Source organism: Wyeomyia smithii, chromosome 3 (genome assembly GCF_029784165.1).
Source record: "Wyeomyia smithii strain HCP4-BCI-WySm-NY-G18 chromosome 3, ASM2978416v1, whole genome shotgun sequence".
Classification (NCBI taxonomy): Eukaryota; Metazoa; Arthropoda; class Insecta; order Diptera; family Culicidae; genus Wyeomyia; species Wyeomyia smithii.
The window spans coordinates 32,782,023-32,803,841 of NC_073696.1; the positions used below are offsets into that span (position 1 = coordinate 32,782,023).

The 21,819-nt window shown below is 38.1% G+C and overlaps 2 protein-coding genes across 5 annotated transcripts in view; one reads left to right on the plus strand and one right to left on the minus strand.

The window, feature by feature from the left end:
• Positions 1–20,415, plus strand: part of LOC129732317 (uncharacterized) — a 79,264-nt gene extending 58,849 nt beyond the window's left edge. For 3 of the 4 annotated variants that reach the window (XM_055693123.1, XM_055693122.1, XM_055693121.1), the window contains 4 exons: positions 17,958–18,038; positions 19,037–19,135; positions 19,428–19,483; positions 19,679–20,415. In XM_055693123.1, the coding sequence (XP_055549098.1) occupies positions 17,958–18,038; positions 19,037–19,135; positions 19,428–19,483; positions 19,679–20,155 (713 nt within the window). In that variant the 3' untranslated portion in view covers positions 20,156–20,415. Of the gene's footprint in view, positions 1–6,716; positions 7,209–17,957; positions 18,039–19,036; positions 19,136–19,427; positions 19,484–19,678 lie in introns of those variants that run through there. The other variant, XM_055693120.1, reaches the window with a different exon arrangement.
• On the minus strand, positions 20,353–21,714 carry LOC129732318 (mediator of RNA polymerase II transcription subunit 30). The gene is made up of 2 exons (XM_055693124.1): positions 21,429–21,714; positions 20,353–21,372 (listed from the first exon to the last, which is right to left on the minus strand). The coding sequence occupies exons 1-2, from the start codon at positions 21,547–21,549 to the stop codon at positions 20,558–20,560; spliced, it is 936 nt and encodes a 311-aa protein (XP_055549099.1). The 5' UTR covers positions 21,550–21,714; the 3' UTR covers positions 20,353–20,557.
• Between the last annotated feature and the right edge of the window lie 105 nt (positions 21,715–21,819).

Sequence of the window (21,819 nt, forward strand, 5' to 3'; positions counted from 1 at the left end):
TATGTACCCAAAATTGAGTAGAAGTTGTTTTACTCATTTTTGAGTACCACCGAATGTTATTAAAATTGAGTAAATACTACCCATATTATACCTGATGCGCGATGCGTAAAAGTTACTCATTTTCGACCCAAAAATGAGTACTTTAAGCTTCAATGAGGGAATTTCGGGAAAATTATCATTATTGACTCGATATTAATTTATTTTGCATTTTTAATGAATTTTATTTTAAACAAAGCTTTTTTCAAGAAATTTACCTTTGTTCGCCGGGACACGGGAGATCTTTGAATTTATTCGCCGTATATCCAACCAACGAATCTCGGTGGAAAAGAAAAATTGGCATTAGTTACAGTCAATTATTTCAAATTATGAATTACCTGCCGATAACAACTAATTTCAAACATTTCTATTTCCTCCTTTTTTCAGACGGTTTGCTTGGTTTGTTGTTTGCTTTTAATTGCAAAAAAAAAATAACAAAAACAACACGCAAGCACCAGTTACCCAATTTTGAGTAAATTTGCCGCTATGATTAATTTAATTCTATTCATTTTTTGACGTCTTCGAACAACTGAAAAAAAAATGATTAAAATTCAACTCAACCGCTGAGTTGCCCAGAGTGAGCGTGTAACGCGCGTAAACACAACATCAACATCAGCGGGTTCCATGACACCTGTCAGTTCGTAAAATGATCTATTGCGTAAAAGTGCACACAATTTTGAAAGGGTCTGTAATTTTAAATCGGTTTTCCAATAATTCTTATAGCCGAGAATATTTCTCAGGATTTGAATAATTAATTCCTGCGATTCGGAAATCCGGGACTTCTCGGGAAGGATACCATGGAAGGGGGTGAAATTGATCAATTTTTATAACAATTTCCAGGCTGTGTTGTTAGTCTCGCTCGTAAGCGGCAGGCAACACCTCATGTGAGGCTCTCGGTGATGCGCTTTCACACAACACAATAGAGAATTCTCCATAGACCATTTCACGAGACGTTTCTGAACTCAATTCATGAATGAAATTTTGACAGTAAGCTCGGAACCGCTGACATAACGCACGTAAAAGCAGCATCAATATCAGCAGGATCCGTGACACCTGTCATTTCGTAAAATGGTCTATTCAAGCTATTTCTTGTTCTTTCTCGCTTTCTTTCTTGCTCGCATTTACTCCCGAGATCATATGCACACACTCCCGTTCACTCTCCCCGTGTGTACTCGAAGTTTACCTACTCCCCAACTCGCGAGAACGACCAGCCGAAGACAATTGTTTCAAGATGCTTTGCGATGGTAGCAGAGGGACAAAAAATGATAGGGTATCGGACTAATCCGGCAGCGGTTCGCTTCGGCTGGTTTTGCATTAGACTGCTGTAAAAAATTTACCGAAGCAGTCCGATACCCTACACGTTGCCTCACTGACAGCATGTCGGTGCATCCGGGCCAGAGATGCCAGATATTTTTGAAAAATGTCTGCAACTGCTCGAAAAACCAGAAAAATGTGCTCGAAATCTGAAAAAAATCTCTCCGTGATCCGAAAAAATTTCGCTCGCGCAGGCAAAAGTCTGTTAAAATCTGCACAAATTTTAAGAAAATCTGCGCAAATATAAGGAGACTCTGAAAAAAATCTGCAGAAACTGTGGAAAAACTGCAAATATCTGCAAATCAATAAAAATCTGCACACGGACTCCAAAAATCTGCGTTTTGCAGACAAATCTGCACATTTGGTATCCCTGATCCGGGCAGAAACCGGAAGCATTTTCGTTTTCGAGCACAGTTTTTCAAGCGCTCCTCCTAGTCGAGCAATTTTAGTCGAGTACTCCCGACTCACTAGCAGGAACTCGCGTGCTCTTTTACGGTTGATGAGTACACTGTAAATAAAAATCACGTCGAAGTAAAGTGATTTGCTGTTGAATTTGCACTACTTGCCTAACATTTGAGAGTTGAATGGAAATCTTTCGAAATATATTAATGCAAAGAACGATGAAATCAACAGCAAATCACTTCATTTTCTGTTGTTATGTTCATCTTTGTTGATATGCTTATGTTTGAGATACGGAATGTCGGTCAATTGGATAATTATATAAATTCACAATAAATTCAAGAGACTTCTTTTTATTTGAGATTTTTCATTTTTATTTTATTTTAGATTTTTAATTTAATAATAAGATAATCCTACATATGATCCTTGTCACTGTATCGATGCAATCGCTTTCATGATCTGTAAAGGAGTCGTTTTATTGTTATTTTAATTCAAAAGATTCAATAAAACTTACGCTCAAATAAATTTTTGATCTCTTGGTAAATATGCTGCTTGCGCTGTTCACCATCGTCACTATTTTTGTTTCGCCTCATGGTTTTGACGTTTGCAGCTGAAATTCAATTGATTTAAACAGTGGTGATAATACAAGAGATATTCATTATAATACGATGGTGATTTCCATTAACCAGTTTTCAACGCAAGATCATTTCATTGGAAAGTGGTAATGATCGAGAAATCAACACTAAATCACTTCAACTTGCAGTTCGATGTGACGAATTGAGTCAAGTGCAAAAATACTTGAAGTAATCGTGACATTTTTTCTAAGTGTAGCAATACGAAAGAGTTTGTTCGTGCAGGTGCGTGCTTGCTGCTACCCAGGAAAATGCAAAAGAGTATCTCCAAAGCGTGCGTGCAAAAGACTTGAGAAGCGTAGCATACGCCTCGTTCTCAAGCAGGAAGGAGAAAAAAGGTTTTGCTTCTCGCTCGATTTGCAACGCTGTTTCCAGGTAACTAGCTTCATGTACATTTTTCCCGAAATAGTATAATTTCAAAACAAGTACTGGTATGTGCTCCAGTAAACCTCTATGGCTATTGGTGAAATTTCTATCGTCTACTTCATGGAATAAATTCGATGATTCTATAAGGTACTATGAGGTAAATTGGGGTGAAATTGATCACCATTGAAATCCATACATTCTTCTGGCAATGTGCTTTTTTTCGATACGCTAAAGATAAATGATAATTTCTGTGCTGATGTTGAATGTTGAAAAACGTATCCCATTACTTTGAAATGTTTATTTATGTAAACGCATTGAGTTCTAACGCTAAAGTCACTTCTACTGCAAAATAACAAAATCATTTCAACGTTTTGCATAAAAAGTGACGTCGGTGCGCCTGAGCAGTCTAGTTTCCCATGCGTACTGGTCGGTCAGCAGCAAGGATACACTTAAAATTATCCACTCCACAAGCATGATACACTATCGTATCCGTATCTCAACGTCACTTCTATGCAAAATGGCACTAACGTCACTTTTTATTTTTGATATTTCTCAGTTACAGGTTTTGGATTTTCGGCTTTGCATATAAATTCACAAAGCCGAAAATCCAAAACCTGAAATCACAAACAGTCGCCGCGAAAAAGCATTTCTCAGTTATTTATCAACATTTTTGAAAACGGCCATGAACATCTTGAAGGTGGCAACCCATACTACATAATACATAAAAAATGAAATTTGACGCCAGCCCACGGCAGAGATGTTTCCTATTGGGCAAAGTTCAGGTGAATTTGTCGGATTTGCCTCCATCGGCACGAAAACATCATCGCTGGCTTCGTACCTCTCCATCAGCGATTTTGCGATCCAACAACTGTACTGTACACTGAACAGTTGGCCTCAAAGTATGTGTATAATACAGAGAAGGTTGAGTTCTGAATCGGAAGGCAGCTGCACTCACAGATCGCCCGCCACACCAAGTACTTTTTGGCAAATTTGTCAAACTTCTCTTTCCGGAACTTTCCCGAATCATCTAGACGGGACTTGCTAACAAAAAACTCCAGGCCGGCCATTTACGTGGCGTTCGCTTTAATGTACGTTTCATCGTCCATTACGATGCATTTCGGCTGCACCAAGCACTCTCGGTAAAGCTTCTTGGCGGTGGCCTCTGCCCCCGTATTCTGGTTATCGGTTCGGTTAGGCGCCTTATTCACCTTGAAACCATTAAGTCTGGCTCGCTTCATTGTCTACAGAACGAACCAGACGAAAGAATTGACCTTCTTGGCCAAGTTGCGAATCGAAAAGTTCGGATTGCGCATGAAGTAATCCCTCACCTTCCTTGCATCCACGGGGTAGGTCGTCTTCATTATTTCGCTGCCAGCTCGCTGATGGGTTGTCTGAGTCTTCTTGAACGATTTTACCATACGAGACGAGATCGAATGGTCGATTACCAACTGTTACGCGATCCACCTGTGAGACTGACCTGGATTTTCCACGACAGCTCGATATCCAGTTGACAGATTGTGATGAAATTTAGCACATGTAAACATTACACTCAAAACTAGTTTTGCACGAAATTTCATCAATTTTTATCGAACTTATACACATGAGAAAGTTGTTGTCTTAAATCTGCGCTTTGTTTAACAATGTTATAAAAGTTTCATAAAGCAAGTTCAAATACGTTAGAAAACTTATAATCTGGCAAGGCATTTGCAGTTGCAAATAAAACACCTCGGTTTTCGTGACGAACAAGACTGTGGATATGGAAAGTGTACAAGCAGAAGTGCCTGAGAAAAACGAGTTTTTCGTACATTAAAGCTCATAATAGATCTGTATAATTATGGGGGAGCTGCGTAGCCGCAAGGTTACAGAGTCCGCTTTGGGTTCGTGGGTCAGAATCTTAGTAGAATCAGGCCATTCGATGTCAAAAAGGACTTTAAGTATGAGTTTATTCTCAGGTTCCCCACCATTTACCCTTGCATTACGCTGAATTCTATAATACCTTTGCGTGACTTCCTCTTAACAAAAAATAAGTCCCTCTTATCAATAAAACTGGCCAGAAGGACGCACGACGAAACTTCTCCAGGGAATTATAACTGGCGATATTTGGCAGGAGGAAGGAGGCTCGGTATAGAAGAACAGTTAGCGTGTAAAATGAGGGGAAGTACTTTACACACAAGCACTGATCAAAAATAATAATAAGCATGCCACTTCTCAATAGCGGTATTGCTAAAAATATAAGTGCGGGATACAGCAGACACCCGGGCATATCTCACAATAGATCAACGATTCTGGTCGCAGTGAGGAAGTCCATACAGGAAAAAAAAAATCCTAATATTAACGATTACAGAATACTTGAAAGCATAAGTCCCAAAAAGGAGCATTTTCCTTTTTGGGCAGTGTAGCAGCTACGATATGTTCAATTTTCAAAATCCTTTACTTAGTTACGTTATGCAGCTTGTTACGCAGCAAATTTTTCATAGATGTAACACGGTGTACTGTATGCGAAAAACTGTTTTTACCGTATTTAGCAATTATTTTCGCAGTTGTTGAACAACTAGGCGTCGTACACAAATTACGTAACGCTAAAAATCTAGATTTCAGACCCCCCTCCCCCCTATGTAACGATAGGTAACGTTCGACATGACTCCCCCCCCCCTAAAATTACGTAACGTTGATCAGCCTGACCCCCCTCCGAAATTTTCAATTTCGCGCAAAAATCACAGTTACGTAACTGTCACTACTACCCCCCTCCCCCCTACGTAACAATAAGTAACGCAGATTCAACCCCCCTCCCCCCCTTCATGCGTTACGTAATTTGTGTACGACGCCCTACCAGCTGTGCAGCAATCGATAAAACTAGAAAACTCTGACTCTCTCTCTCTCTCTCTCTCTCTCTCTCTCTGCTGAGGGCAGTTTATTATTCAATGTCGGTTATGCTGATCGCAGCCTTTGCGCTGCCCCTACAGTGAGGGGTTTACTAAATAAAGTAAAAATTAGACAACTAAAACAGAATTTGATTGCATCCCGCACAGAATGTCTGCTTGTGTTGATGCCAGAAAATTATTAACCTTCAATTATTTTTTTATGTGCCTTGAAAAAAGCATTTTGCGGTTCAAAATCGGTTGCTATTTACAACCTTTGAGCTTCCCTAACATTGGGGGAATTAAAATACACGGACAACATGCACTGTGGAAGCTATTTCACATTCAGTAAATTAGACGGGTGCGACAAATTTAAATTGCTAGGATGCAACACAGGATGCATGCTTGCGTTGACAAAAATTATTAACTTTCAATGACTTGTTTATTTGCCTTGAAAAAAGGCATTTTGATGTTTAAAATTGGATTTCCTGATGGCAATCTTTATGCTGCCCCAACACGGGGGGAATAATGGCAGTCTGGCGACACACGCTGAGAAGAACCGCGCTGCTCCTGAGACGTGGTGACTAACCACAGGGCTAGTGCTGCTGCTAAGAAAGAATGACTGCTGTTTTCGCTGTCTAGAACTATTATGAGCGGCTTCGGCTGAAACAGGCTCTTATATAGGCCAAATAGCATGTTTTCAATTGCAAGGTATATGATTCTGTCGACCGTGCTTGGGAAGCAATCATATAACGACCAATCAGAGGTCGAATTTTTCGTTTTGACAAGGCTTGGCTATTATCAATATTACAATAGTGTGAATAATAAAGTTACAATTTATCTTCTTTTGAGAAGAATCTTAGAAGATTTTCCAATCTATTGCTGCAAGAACGTAACAATAAGTAACGCAGATTCAACCCCCCTCCACCCCCTTCATGCGTTACGTAATTTGTGTACGACGCCCTACCAGCTGTGCAGCAATCGATGAAACTACAAAACTCTGTGTGACAAGACTAATATGGTTTCGGCAAAACATGGTGTAAACATGCCCAACAAAACACGTGTCAATGTTTTCAATAGCAATTCTGTATGCGACTAAATAAGTCGCCATTCCCAAGTAACCTAATTATTTACAATTCACAATTAACCTAGTGTTAACAGTGAATCTAATTTAGTTCGATTTAGTGATCCAGCATTATTAGTTCTAATACTCCAATTTGAACTATAACAGAAGAAAACTGATGATGTTATGAATGTAAAAAAGCGTTCGCTTAAATGATGATCAACCAACTGACGAAGTCAATCAACAGACAAACAAAAAAACAACGCTCAAGCAAGTACAACAATCTTTGTAGCTCTAAACAATTAATAACGATGCATATAGCGTACAAGTGGGCAATCACTCCATCGACCATATCAACGGTCTCTAAAGATCGTCTAAGAGAGAGAGGTTGTTCGAACATTACACAGCGTTATCATTTTATATCGCATACCGCGACACGAGAGACTGCGGATACGAAGATCTCCTGCTGCTACCGGTCGTTTCCCATCACCCGATGCGTCCGTCACCTGCTGCAACTGTCTGGTGTACCAAGCCGAATGGGTGAGTACCAGCTGCTGCTGCTATTGCGATGATGCAATTAATGTTCGGCAAGAGTCTAGCAAGAGATGATGCTGCGCACTGAAAATTATTAAGCAATGGTCGAACGAGATGAGACGAAAAAAACACTTCTTCTTCAGGTGGAATACTTCACCGTTTATTTGCAAAACAGTCACGATTGAAAGCGATTCCTCGTTGTCGGCACTTGGCTGCGCAGCTTGTGGTTATAAATACTACCGTCCCGTTTGGGCTTTGTTGGAAAGAGGTGCAATAATTTGTATCTTTTTTTACAATTATCGAACTGAGATAAGTACATCCAATATAGGCGGTATGTTCGGATTGTCGATTACTCGGAGCACTAGGGTTGTAATTTTAGTTCCGAATGCGCCCATGATATTTTCGAATTAAGGGAATGAGGGCATGTTACGGTGAACACAATTAAATGTACAATTTCCTGTTAACTACATCTTGAGTTACGTGAACTAACTTGAACGATTTTCATGTTGCATTTGTTAGAGTTTTTTTCTGATCATAAAATTTGTATCATGAGTGGCTAGACCTATTTACTATTTACTATTCAAAATCATTAAAAATCTGTCCACGTGGAATGAGGATGGCCCCAAAATTAATTGAATCTCACACGTGTCATGCTGTTTATTTCAATCTAACGTATGACTAATACCAGATAGGGTATGTATCGTAAATGGGACAATTTTGCCTCGATTTTGCAAAAAAAATACAGTGGCAAAAATAAAAAATAGTTTTTCCAGGATAAGGTTAGTTTCACATACACAAAGAAAAAAATTGGTTCACAAATGAAATATCACCCTATGGAGTGAATCATACCAGACAAAAAAACGCATGTACACAGGATTTGCTTACTGGGCGTGTTGACAAATGTCTGTATGACGATTTTTTGTGAAACTCCATTATTTTGCATCCATTTCAATGGAGAAATAGCAACTCACTTGCGCACTGTCCAAGTTATCCATACGGTTTACCACTTAAGCTGAAGTGCTAATAAGCTTTTATGCTACGGCACAGCCCGGCAGGTACACTTCATCATGTGCCCATTAGATACATGAGTATCATGTTGCAATAGTTAGGTTTTTTTCTCGACTCCAGCGAAGATTTTTATTTCAATCACCCAGCAAAGAAACAGCAAACATAACCTACTTTCACGCGAGCCTTTACTTTTTCAACACCCTAGAACCAATCACTGTAGTGTGTTGTAATGTTTAACAATAGCCATACTTGTGGTACAAGCTAGCGAATCGATACTGGGTAAGGTTTGTGAAAATAACTCATAAAACATTACCATTAAACAGTCGCTAACGTCTTATGTAAGAGCTCAATTCGTCATCATCAAACCAAAATGGGCAAAAGGTCGAATCGATATTTCAAACGCCCAACGCGGGGTTTTACTATCTGGCGAGAGATTTTCGACACTCATTTTTATGGCTGGTTAGTGCCTTTCCGTGGGATCCAAAGGGGGTAATAAACGACATTAGCACCCAAACAAAGGCTATTGCTTGCTGTTTGAAAAACAACGTAAACACAATCTGAATATAATATCAGTGTAATATGCTCAAACTTATTCAATGTTTTTCAAACAAAAAAGTCCATTTTACGGTAACTTTGCGCAATGCAAGACCAACAGCAAAAAATAATTAACTTAGTTGTTTCACACAAAACAGTGAATAGTCGGAGGTAGTTTTTAATGACCTGTGTAATTGAATGTTTAGAGCGGTTTTTATTAACCCTTTACGACTTTTATGACCTTACACAATACGCCTTCGGCTGACCGGCAATAAATATTGCGTCCTCAGAGTCCTCAGCGGCGGTACGCTGATGAAGGGGCCCACACCTTTCCAAAGCATCCTCGATCAGTCAGTTTCGCTCTACCGGTGGTGAAAAGCGTGAAGAACTAACACCGGTACATTGACACAAGAGATTGGAATTTCTTGAAAAGCAGCAATATCCACCAACTTTTTGTCACTCGAATAGTAAATCCGACTCGTTTTGCTGAATTGCAAATTAATCCCAGCGGCCGAAAGTATACATTTCATGATAAAGCGAAACGGCTGAGTCGAGGATTTTTGCGCACCTTGTTTTTTACCGGTTTATGCATTGCACTCACCCACTCACTCCACCATGCATGATTTAATTTATTTTCACTTTTTACAACTTTATTGATTCTTCATTCCAAACGCGAACCGAACGATTAGCCACGGCGCAGCTTTCAGTACATCCGTCCAGCCGGTGTCGGCGGTGGCATGCAGCGGAACTATACGTCCGTCAAAATACTGATGTACTAAGTCAAGTTGCGTAGTGGCACAATATCACGGTCATTCCATACCAACGTCTAGGTTAGGTGAGGCAACAATGAAAATAACTTTTGAACAATCGACTTCTAAGGTGATTGTCATAGTGTTTTTTTATTTTACCTCACTTCCGTATTGCAACCTAAACACGCTGAAATATAACCAAATAACGTTTCTACCAAACAATCACGCCAACCGCTTCATTGCATAAAGTTCGCGTTGGTCGTTTAATGCGAAACTCGGTTCCTACCCGTCGAAAAAAAAAAAAACGAAACTAGATTGTCCTTCTGTGGTTCAGTTTAGGTTCCACCAGGTTCGGCGTTCGGTTGACCGGGTACACCGTTGAAGTCTCTGTTATACGTTCACTTGCGCTGCGATGCGATGCTTGTCGTCGTCCGCGGGTGGCACGTCAAGGTGAGAGCCAGACAGGTCAGATTGTTTTACCTAATTTATTTGTATACCGGCCGACACATTTCATTGCTGTGGGTAACTTTTGATTACTCGCAGCTTCCAGCTTGAAGCTTGTGGTAACATGATCAGATAATTATTGTCCGAACGAAGGTCGATTGGTTGATGGAAAACAACTCTATAAAAGTGTAGCAGTGCTCGAAAGGAATTGGTATCCTAGGACTACTGTGAATGTTAAATTTTGATCATGGTAATGCTGATTTGGAGCAAGCTTTCGCAAGTATTTAGGCAAAATGAATTGTAATAGAACTTGTATCCTATATCAACTCTTTGCTCGCCCCTGTTTAATGTATCACGAAAAAATTGAAAAAAATTCAAAGAAAAATTTTAGAACCAGAACTGTTTGTTTGATAGGTGTGACGGTCCTCAAAAAAAGCGTTTCAGAAAAAAATGAAACAAAGATTATAAATTAAATATCTCAAAACGCTCATTCTTTAAAAATCCATGTTTTTTGGAAAATTTCAAATTGTAAGATGAACACCGATGGTTGTTCGCACATCAAGAAATAAAAATAAAAAGTACTAAAATTTTCCAAAAATAAATACATTTTAAAGTTCTTTGTGGTTTCTGGTGCTGATAAAAATCAAATTTTGGGATCTTCTCCTTGAGACAAATCGCGCCAAATGACCGATGGTCGAATGTCGACCATTTTTTATTTGAATGAAACTTTGCACACGTATTTGGCTTAGCAAACTGAGCATTTTTCACAGATGGAGAGATATTTTACACCCATGAGTTGCATTCTAAAAGGGCGTATGTTTAAAAAAGAGTCATTTTAAATCAAAAAGCTCTTGGTAGTTAACATTGGTTTTCGAGTTATTCTTAATTTAAGCTCGAAAAATTATTAAAATTTAGGAAAATACACGTTTTTTATAATTTGTCCGTGGTTCTCCAGCAAAAACCATACGTTCATTGGAATGCTTGATCAAAAATATACAATTCATTATATGACAACAAAACGATTGGATAAATAACTCAGGCGCTGTACCTTAGCCTACCTACAAGTTCCTCTTTGCCAAATGTATTATAAAAAAAATATGTTTGTCGTGCAACACTACCTACTTGTAAAGTACGCTACCAATATCTTATAATATCTGTTTGCGTATATAAATTCGATTGCACTTCTTTAGAAGTGTTAGTAACAGTTTGCATTCTGTGAAGATAAATAAAGTGAAAATGGAATACACCAAGCCCAAGTGCTGTAAACCCTTTACTGACCGTCGGTGCTCATCAAGCTTACGCAAATTAAACGAAAACGTTATTGCAAAATTAAAAATATTGAACAGTCAAGCTCATTTTATTTCGTTTTTATCAATTTGTGATTCGTGTAGATTATATTGTATCAAAGTGAAAGATGAATTTGATCTCGAAGAGCATCCACACAATTCATTCCTGGAACCATAAACATCAGGATGTGGAAGAAACATCCTACCGACGGAGTTGCAACCATCTGCATCTGTATACTAATTGGCGGAGATACCATCCCAGTCCGCACAAATGGCATGTTGGTGACCATTAAAAGAAAATTCATATTCGTACGAAGAATATTTTCTGTAAATGGTCAGGAATGCTGAAAAAGCGTCGAAAAGGCGGGGCTTACAGCCTTATACAAACTTTTGGTAATTGTCACAAAGTGGTTTGTTAGAATGTTCTACTTTTTCGTATTAACAACTTGGTGATGTTTATAGAAGAAACCAGAAACGTTTCCTATGTTGGAAATTGTCACCGCGAGTCGTATGTTCATCAATACATTCATGAATATTTTTCGTGACAAAGTTCCAGAATAAACTATTTCATTCGTGACTAACTCCCATTACTATTTTAGATTCTTTTTATTTCTCTGTTGGAAATTAGAAATGACTGAATGTGTACATATAAAGTGATAACACACAAGAAGTTGAAATTGCGATAAATGCCAAAAGTGTTTTCCAAATACAATTCCATTTTTATGGTGAAAGTATATCGCCCACCCCTTAAAATTTTCATGCGCCTTCAGAAAAATTAGGTTTTCAATAATAATCGGAAAATTTTAAATATTTCAGGAAAACAAAAATGTTATATTCATTCCTCTTTTTAATCATATGTCTGTTCTAATGTAACCCCTGTTATAATATTGTTACAAAATATATGAAGTTTACGAGGAAAATGTATAAATTATATTATGCTATATTTTTATTATATATATTTTTACCGCTTTCAATAATTAACACCCCCATCATGATGAATCAAAAAACTATAGGAATTCGTCACTAATTATTTTTGGTGACCGTTGAAAAAAAAGATTCATTCTTCTCGATAATGTTCATAGCTTATTTAATAAAGATCAATTGATACGGAGACTCTTGTGAGCCAATACTAATCGAACGTTGGATTAAGGGAATATGTGATATTGAAGTATGTTTTCTTTGTTATTTGATCGAAAAGAGATAATTACATAAATTCATGTAACAATGTTAATAAGATATATTTTTTTTAAAAATCACAACATTTGACATATATTTCCTGACAAAAGTCACGGTGATTAAACAGTGATATTTGTCAGTCAAAGCTTGATGTTTGCTTTTCCTGATATTGAGCTCAAACCAAAAGAGATGATTACCAAAATCACTGTGACAATGCTGATAACTTTCAGTTTAAGATAAGATTTTAAAAAGGTCACACCTTCTTACAAACAAAACTGTTGTTATATATTTCCTCTCGAAAGTCACAGTAACTAACTGAAGAAACTATTTCTCTGGACAACATGTCTTTTGTTTTTCAAATAATCACCGTGACTACTGAATGAAAAAATACCCTAGCTTCCAAAGTAAAGTAATTTGGTCTGTGATTCTTTGGAGAAAAACTTGTAAATTCTAATTCAATTGTCACAGAGACAAAAATTGAAAAAAATGTTTTTTAATGGAAAACTTTACTGACTTTTGTGAGAAAATTCACCCAAGTTTTTCTATAGAACGTAATAGTTACTCAGCTACAAAAACTGTTGCCCCTTTTTTTCTAAAAGGTTTGGGGGACAATATTGAGACCAATGCGTTATTTCATTTGTGACTCTCGTGCGGATTGGGATATACCATCGTATCACCACTTTCTCAAGAAAGAATTCAAAAATAATACTCCAGAACACAAAAAATTGAGTTATTCAACAAAGGCCTAGCTGGAATCAACGTTTCACCGATATCACTGGCAAAGCTCAATCAGAAAAAATATTCTAAAAAAAAGTATCTGAACATTACTGACGGTACAAGAAAAAACATTTTCGATTTCGATGCTGAAGATGACCTGGATTTATTGAAACGTAAAGCGAGAGACTTCGACGAGATGATTTTGCAGTTAAAAGAAAAATTTACTGCGCCCGAATGCTCGAGGGAAGATAAAGTAAGAATACTTTCGGTTCTACCAAAATCTTGGAACCAACAAACGGTAACAGAAAAGTTTGAAACAACGAAATACATTGTGAAACAGGCTCGGCGCATATCAGAGGTTAGTGGAATATTGGCAATTCCTGACGTAAGGCTTGGACATGGATTGTCCCTGGAAGTAAAAAACGAGGTTTTGCAGTTTTATGACAGTGACCAGGTCAGCAGAACCATGCCAGGGCGAAGGGACTACATTTCAGTGAGAAAAGATGGTAAGCGACAGCATGTGCAAAAGCGACTCCTAATGTATTCAATTCGTGAGGATTACGCTTATTTTAAAGATATCAGCAAAACTGATATTGGGTTAACTTCTTTTAGAGCTTTGAAACCTCAGCATTGTAAATTACTTGGAAGCTCAGGATATCATTTGTGTTTGTACTGATCACGAGAATACTGAAATGATGATACACAGTCTAAAGAAATATTCATTCCAAGATGATTCTAAATTTTACTTTGAACAACTATTATGTAGCTCAACTACACGATCCAAATATTATTATCTCCGCAAATGTGAACAAGCCGTTTAGATTTTGAAAACAGTTTTTTCAAAGAACTTGAGGAACGTTGTATGAGAGAAATACCTTTCGAACAGTTGATTGCAACAGATCGATGTAATGTAGAGACAATTGTGAAATCAGTTGATGAATTTGTATCTTATTTTTGGGAAAAGTTGATAACCCACGATCACATAAAAACTCAACAGTCGTCTTACATGAGAGAAGCAAAAAATAATTTGAAAGATGGTGAAGTTGTTATAGTGTGTGATTTCTCAGAGCTCTTTTCTTGAGTACCGTTCGCCCAAACGTCTTGTTGTCAAAGAATGAATTGTATATTTTTGATCAAGCATTCCAATGAACGTATGGTTTTTGCTGGAGAACCACGGACAAATTAAGAAAAACGTGTATTTTCCTAAATTTTAATAATTTTTCAAGCCTAAATTAGAAATAACTCGAAAACCAATGCCTTAAGAATATTAACTACCAAGAGCTTTTTGATTTAAAATGACTCTCTTCGTCTTTTAAAATCATCAGAATAATTTTTTTTTGAAAAATGTTTGAATTAGAATTTTCATAAAAAAATCAACCTACCATTAAAAAATATTTTTCATTTCTCCATCCTGGACTTTTCTTTAAAAGTTTCTTTAAAAGTTTTAACGTCAAGTTTATTAAAAAAAATAACAAAAAATTCAACTCTTTATTTTTTAAATTGAAATTTAATGTTTATTTTTAATGCTTTTTGATCAAAAAAAAATTTTTTTTGTACAGTGTATATTTTTTTAAGATGCATTTTTAATTCCCTACAACTCATTCTTAGACAGTTTTTCTATACAACCAACGGTTTCTGGACTACAATGCTTCGAATAAAACCAATGCCAAAAGACATACGCCCTTTTAGAATGTAACTCATGGGTGTAAAAAATCTCTCCATCTGTGAAAAATGCTCAGTTTGCTAAGCCAAATACGTGTGCAAAGTTTCATTCAAATCAAAAATGGTCGATTAAATTTTCGCGTATTTCCAGGTCATTTGAAATGATTTTGCTCTCTTTTGAATTTTACAGCTAAAGCGGAATGTAGAAATTCACAACTCTGTGATGAGCTGTCACAAGGAGAGCGAGAAAACACATTTTGTTGTATGGCTTCATAGCTAAAATATGTTCAAAATGGGCAATTCTCGCTGAAACCAGGCCACTAGTGACACGAGGTCTTTGAAAAATGTTTTTTATTTTAGTTCGATTAAACGCAGTAAAAAATTAATAACTGCACATAAATTTGTTCCATTTGGTGGAACCCTTGTTCGCCAAGGGGTGAACAAATATTTAAAAAAGTGAAAATCGAATATTTTTATCGAGCTATATATCATATATTTGTCCCAAAACCCTCTACAAACAGCATTTCATTAAACAGAGAACATCTAGGGCTTTCATGTGGAGTATTCAAAAGTTTGACCGCCATCTAGAATTCGCCGCCATTTTGAATTTTATCATTAAAACGCGTTTTTGAACAGGTTGGCAACCACCGATTTTAATTCTGAGATAACCATTGGAAAGCTGCAAAAAAATCTTACGAGATACATTTGAAAAACCAGGTGTGTCGCGAAAGAATCATGGTCATCGAGCCAATTTTCTATACCGAGTTTTAACATTTCCAACGCACGTCGCGCGATCGATATAGCAGCAAGCGCTGCTTGCCACGCAGCGCACACTGAACGCACATCGTTTAGTACCGTGCTGGATCGAAACCCGTACAGTATCGAAATCCGTACACCTTGACGTTTTTCTTCAGTTTTAAGCATTATAAAAGTGAAAATTCATATGATAGTTACATGTACATATCCGTTGAGTTGTTGGCCTTCTGTTAAATTAAACTATGCGCCAGTAGGCCATGAAATAAAAATATCGAAAATGAAAAATCAATCGTGTATCGGTTTCAGTTGTCATTTCGTTGTATCGTTAGAAAATTTACTAAAGAAACGTTCTTCAGATAAAAACGATTTTCAAGTGAAATATGAGTGTTTTACTCTGTGAATCTTTTTTACGGATTTTGATTCTTGATATTTGCTTGAATCGAAATTCGTACAGCGTGTGTATCATGCATATATTGTTGAACTTTCTTCTTGTTTTCAGCATATAATGAAAAAAAAAAAACAAGTATAAATATACGGCCAACAATTTTAAACGAGCTGTGACTGAGGTGCGCAAGGGAAAGTCGTACCGGGAAGCTTCGAGAGGTTCCGGCGTTCCGGTTACTACGAAACGCTACGAAAATTGCACTATTTTAGCTGATATCAAAAATTAGAAAACCGTGTGAAACTTTAGGAGCCAGTTGATCCTCAAAATATACTTATTCGGTAATTTAAAGATAAATTATAAATAAAAGATGTTCATTTTTGCACTTCATCATCTATACGGAGTTTGATTTATTGTTGTATGGACTTTGATCCAGTCTATATCGCGTGTGTGCGGATTTCGATTCAAAAGTGTACGGGTTTTGATTCAGACAAAAAAACTGTGTACGGATATCGATTCAAAACAAGTTCTATTTAAACATGATTTTTTCGAGTTTCGGAGTGATTTTAATCATTTTGCTGGAAAATAGTGATAAAATATAAGTAGACCTATGACTAAACATGTCAGTTTAAAGCAATATGTGATTTCTTGATTTTATATTGACCGTCGAACATTATCATGTGCTTAGGTGTACGGATTTCGATCCAGCACGGTATGCGCGAAGTACATATTTTAAATAGGTCTTTATAAACAACTTATTTGGATAGGGTAGAACTGCCATAGATGGACTACTTTCTTAAGTGGACAAGATACAAGTGAAAGAATGAAAACACGAAGAAAACACTCAATTGTTACCAATACATTTATCAACGTCTTAAGCTTTGCATTTGAGGTTTTTGACTTCACTCTCAGAACTATTGGAATATTGTTTAGCAAACAAATTATATTGTTCTTGAGGTAAAATATAGTGATATTTCTGCGTTCCTTTGATAGTTTTGACATTTTCCATCCGATGTTGAAGTTTAGTTTGAGCCGCTTCGTAATCCGCTTGCTCGACGTAAGCGAATGCCATTGTTTTGCTTTCTATTACCGCATCTGTAATCGCGTTCTTTCGCGACACACCTGATTGTTTAAATGTATCTTGTAGGATTTTTTCTCAGCTCTCCAATGGTTGTCTCAGAATTAAAATCGATGTTTGCCAACCTGTTCAAAAACGCGTTTTAGTGATAAAATTCAAAATGGCGGCGAATCCAAGATGGTGGTCAAACTTTTGAATACTTTACATGAAAGCCCTAGATGTTTTCTGTATAGTGAAATGCTTTTTGGGTCCACCAAATGGAACAAATTTATGTGCAATTATTATTTATTTACTGCGTTTAATCGAACTAAAATAAAAAAATCAATTTTCAAAGACCTCGTGTCACTAGTGGCCTGGTTTCAGCGAGAATTGCCTAAATACAAACAAACCAGTGTTCTTATTTCATCATATAACATGAGACCTGTTACAACCTAGGCATAAAGGTTAATTATTTCCCCGATTACCTAATAATTGACCTTGATTTAGTTTAATCTTCTATGACATTGTGCTTTTTTCCAATCTTTCCGGTTCTGCTACTTTTCTGCTGTGTATGCCTGTAGCACACCTCAGGGTTTAATTCATCAGGCCATTAAACCGTGGTTTTGATACATTCGAGCACCTCCAATAAACCGCAACCAGTACGGATGACCTCTAGTAGATTCATTCAGCGGTCTCAGTCGCATCATTCCCATATGAATTTTTATGCACTTGATGGAGTAACAATCGGCTTCATTAGGTGCATAAATAAATAGATTCAAGCAATGTATTCTAATTTATGTGCAATGAAGTAACGGTTCGTAGTTGATGTAAGATCAAATAATATGTCCAATAAGGAAATATACTACCGCGTAACAGCGAGACATAATTGATAAATTTATCTTAATACCACATAAATGCTACATTTAAAAACCGAAAAGAAACCGCCACCAAAATAAAGTTCCCAAATTGCCCTTCCACTTGCAGATTCAAATGCGTTCATCATACCTGAGGAATTGCCCTCCATTCTTTCTCTAGTCTACTCCAACATTCCACCAATACGGAAAGGTAAGCCAAAGGCAAATGAAACGTTGCCCTGAAAGCGAATTATGTGTGTGCAATTGTCAATAGAAAAAAAGTACTGCACGGCAAACATTACGATTACGCAAGCTGATTGAAATCGTCCGGGCCGAATTGGGTATAAGGAGGCAGCAGGTGTAGCAGCACGCGCTTACAGCCATCGAAAATAATAGTTTGCTCATAATCTAATTGCGCCAAATATTGAGACCTCGATCCAAAGCGAACGCCGATCACATAAACCCGGCAAGATGGAGACAAACACTTGACGACGCGCCGAAATGAAGCCAGTAAGCTTGCGGCCAACAATGAAAGACCGGCGAATAATTGGTCTAATTAAATCGTTTTCGTAGCAACTTACGCGATCACCACAATTGGCACTATTTATGTTGACGAATCAACAAACTGTGCAAATGTTAAATAATTAGGTGAAAATCGCTTCTTCTAAATGTGGCTCTTTGAACGGAAATAACCAGATTGTAATGTTTGTTTGATACATGACTAATTGAATTTAACGATCATATGAAAGTAGAATTGCAGGAACACACTGCGCGACGATTACACGCACCAACGGTTCCAATTACGGTGCACTTGGGATCCGAACGGTGCATCTTGGAACCGGTTGCAGAGCTACACCCGGTTTCCGCATTTCTCCTATATACGGTACGCGGTATGATGTCACAGTGCAGAGCACACCTATTATCTCATCTTATGGCTTAGACCGGACAAGGCCAAAACCGGTCATTGAGGCTGCCTCAGTAACGATCGGCCTGCAGTAAGCACAAGGGCTAGACGGACTGTACGAAGGAAATCGAAAGTGACCCCGGCTAATCGTAATGTTGCGCGCGCAAGGAATCGATGAATGAAGCGAACGTTTTCATTTCCGATTCATTCATTGACCGTCCGAATGCCATTACGGTCACGTTTGGCTAATTAACGATATCTTTTATTTCATCACTACCGTTTTGTTTGTTTTGTATTGTTTGCAGGAACGGATTCAAGACTTGGGTTCGGTTTCCGACTGGGAGACCATGCCGATTTCCAGGTGCAGTTTGAAATTGGACCACAGCAAAGAACTAGACCTATAGGTAATTGATATCTCGAACATTCGTTGGGTTTTTGGCAGAAGAAATTAGGAACGAAGACATCTAATCTGCGACGCATTGGCAACCGATCCAACTTGACGATCTTGCGATTAATTCTGCATCGCGTTCCTATTCAACGTTGTTTCGTTTTCAAAACAAATTTATTCGAAATTGAGAACACCATTTTAAAATTCGTTCAAAACGATCTTTTCATACAAAAATAGGATTTTCATTATTTCAAGACACATATTATGCCAGAAATATGTACTCCGAACTGATTTTTTTTTTATTTTAGGTTCAAATTCAGGCAGCAGCAAACGAAACGTGGAGTCTGAAGACTTCCAACAACTTGTAAGATAAATTCATTCTTATTACCGTTAGATTATTCCCAGATTTCGCTTCACATAAACTGATTCATATTGGGTGTAATTATTCCACAACTCACAACTGTGTATTTTTCCCATTTCTAAAACTTTAGTGAAGTGACATCCGGAGTAACCGCACCACTCCTCTATCTCACACTAATTCCTGCGTCTTTCGTTTTAGAAAAGCAATTCAAGTTACAACTCAGGAAAGTCCTGGCTCCAAGCTTGGTCCAAGGAAACCAAGCAGAAGCAGCAGTTCAACAAGGACAAGCACAGGGACGCAAGCAAACCGGAAATGCCCGTGTCACCAATGATTTCCGAAACGGCCTACAATCAGCTACAGCAGCTCTTCGACAAAAACAAACCAAAAGACGACACCATCGGTACTATTCCGGTGACAGATCTGGAGGAGGCCCTCAAGCAGATCCCCTTCAAGCCGATCCCTACCAGCGCAGCCGATGCGATCAACGACGTAGATCCCAACGCTGTTGTTGCATTTAAACCGATGCCACCGACATCCACCACGAAAAGCGAAAAATTGTCCCTAGATTCGTCGGTTAGGAAAACAGTGCGGCGAAGATCGAAACCCTCCAATAATATCACTAATCGAGGAAAGGAGAAAATATCAGCGGACCTAGCGGATGTTACGCTAGAGTGAGATAGGGTGGGCGTGTGCGTGAAGAGAGCGAGAACGTTTTATCGGGTGAACGGCATGGGTTTTCGGGCGTATGATCTTTTCTACAGATTTACTTTCGGGAAGGAAGATGAAAACATGGGAGCAACACAAGCAATAACTGTAAATATTGGTGTTTAGGATGTGATATCGACTATTTATTCTACGAGTACAGAAGGACATGCATGGACGTTGACTATTTATTTCTGTTAAGTAAAAACAAAACGAAATAAAGAACTGGTGCAATGAAACAATAAATTCTGCTGTTGTAACGTTTTGAAGACGAAGGTTTGATAACATATTACACTATAGTAATATGCAAAGGCAATTAATTTTAGATTTGTAGAGCATAATAAAAATCAAAAATGGAAGCAAATTATCCCCATTTCAGCATCGCCTCATACTCAGCATCGTATTTATCTCCCAGATGGTTAACCGAATCTTATCGATAATTTCCCTTAGCTGCTTATTTTTCAGCATCACTATCTCAATGAGCTCCCGATTTTCCTGAAGTGCCTTTTTGTACTCCTCGGTATGTACCGGCTCAGCACGCTCCGGTTCGCCCTTCAATGGAATTAAGCTTTCTACGTGGGTAAACTCCATACCCTGTTGGCAATTATCGTTACATTTATCGTATAACAACCTCAACCTTTTGAACAATAGTCTAATGGTACGGAATTGTTCCTGAACCTTTGCCTTTTTGTCGTTACTTGTACTCAAACCCTGATTCGTTCCGTTAGGGGGTTGAATCACGCGAAGAATACCAAATACTTCCTGAAACCGGCTGACAATATCTTGAACAGTCTCCTGGCCGATGCGACAAAGCGTCAGAAGGTTTAATTCCTTCTGTGGCATGTTTGACGGTGCTTGGGGATTAGAAACTGGTCCCGGTCCAGGTTGCCCACTCGTTGGCGCATTTGCTATTAGGTTGCCCGTTACACCACCAGGAGCGGGAGCATTCTGTGCGTTTGTCGTCATCCCTAGCTGAGGCGATTGCTGAGCGGCTTGAGATTGATTCTGCGCTTGATTTTGCACTTGCTGTGATCCCTGACCGGTTTGTTGACCCGGATTCGTTTGCTGTTGGTTGGCTAACTGCTGTTGCTGTTGTTGTAGGGTTTGATTCATACCCATCTCCTGGCTACCTTGACCACCAGATGCTTGCAACTGTTGCTGGTTTGACATTACGTTATTCTGGTTGAAGCCTTGAAGAATACAAATTTTGTTTCTTTTCCAAACAATCGGTTTCGGCTATACTAACCCATCATTCCCATCGGATTAGAAACTCCCATTTGGCCAAGCTGCTGCTGCATCATAGGACTGTTGAAACTACCACGTTGTCCACTGGGACTCTGATACCCACTTGGGAACTGGCCGGACATAGTTTCTAAACTAAAATCACTTGCAAATTGAACCACAAAACGCTAGCAATGTTTTGAATCCACAAAACCTGCACACACACTTTTTAGCTAAACACAAAAAATCGCCAAAATCAAAATTTGACAGCAGCTTATATTTACCCGGTTTCGGCTATCAAGTAAAATACAGTGAGTAGCTCAAAGATAGCAATAAGAAACACACGCTAATTAAACTTAACTTAAACGCGATGTAAAAATAGTAAAAATGCAGGATTAAAGATTGTTGTTTTCATC

Excerpts from the sequence above, each read along its gene's own strand:
- LOC129732318 (XM_055693124.1), bottom strand. The coding sequence starts at position 21,549 with ATGTCCGGCCAGTTCCCAAGTGGGTATCAGAGTCCCAGTGGACAACGT. Across the intron at positions 21,373-21,428 it reads TAATCCGATGGGAATGATGG|GCTTCAACCAGAATAACGTA; the intron begins GTTAGTATAGCC and ends GTATTCTTCAAG.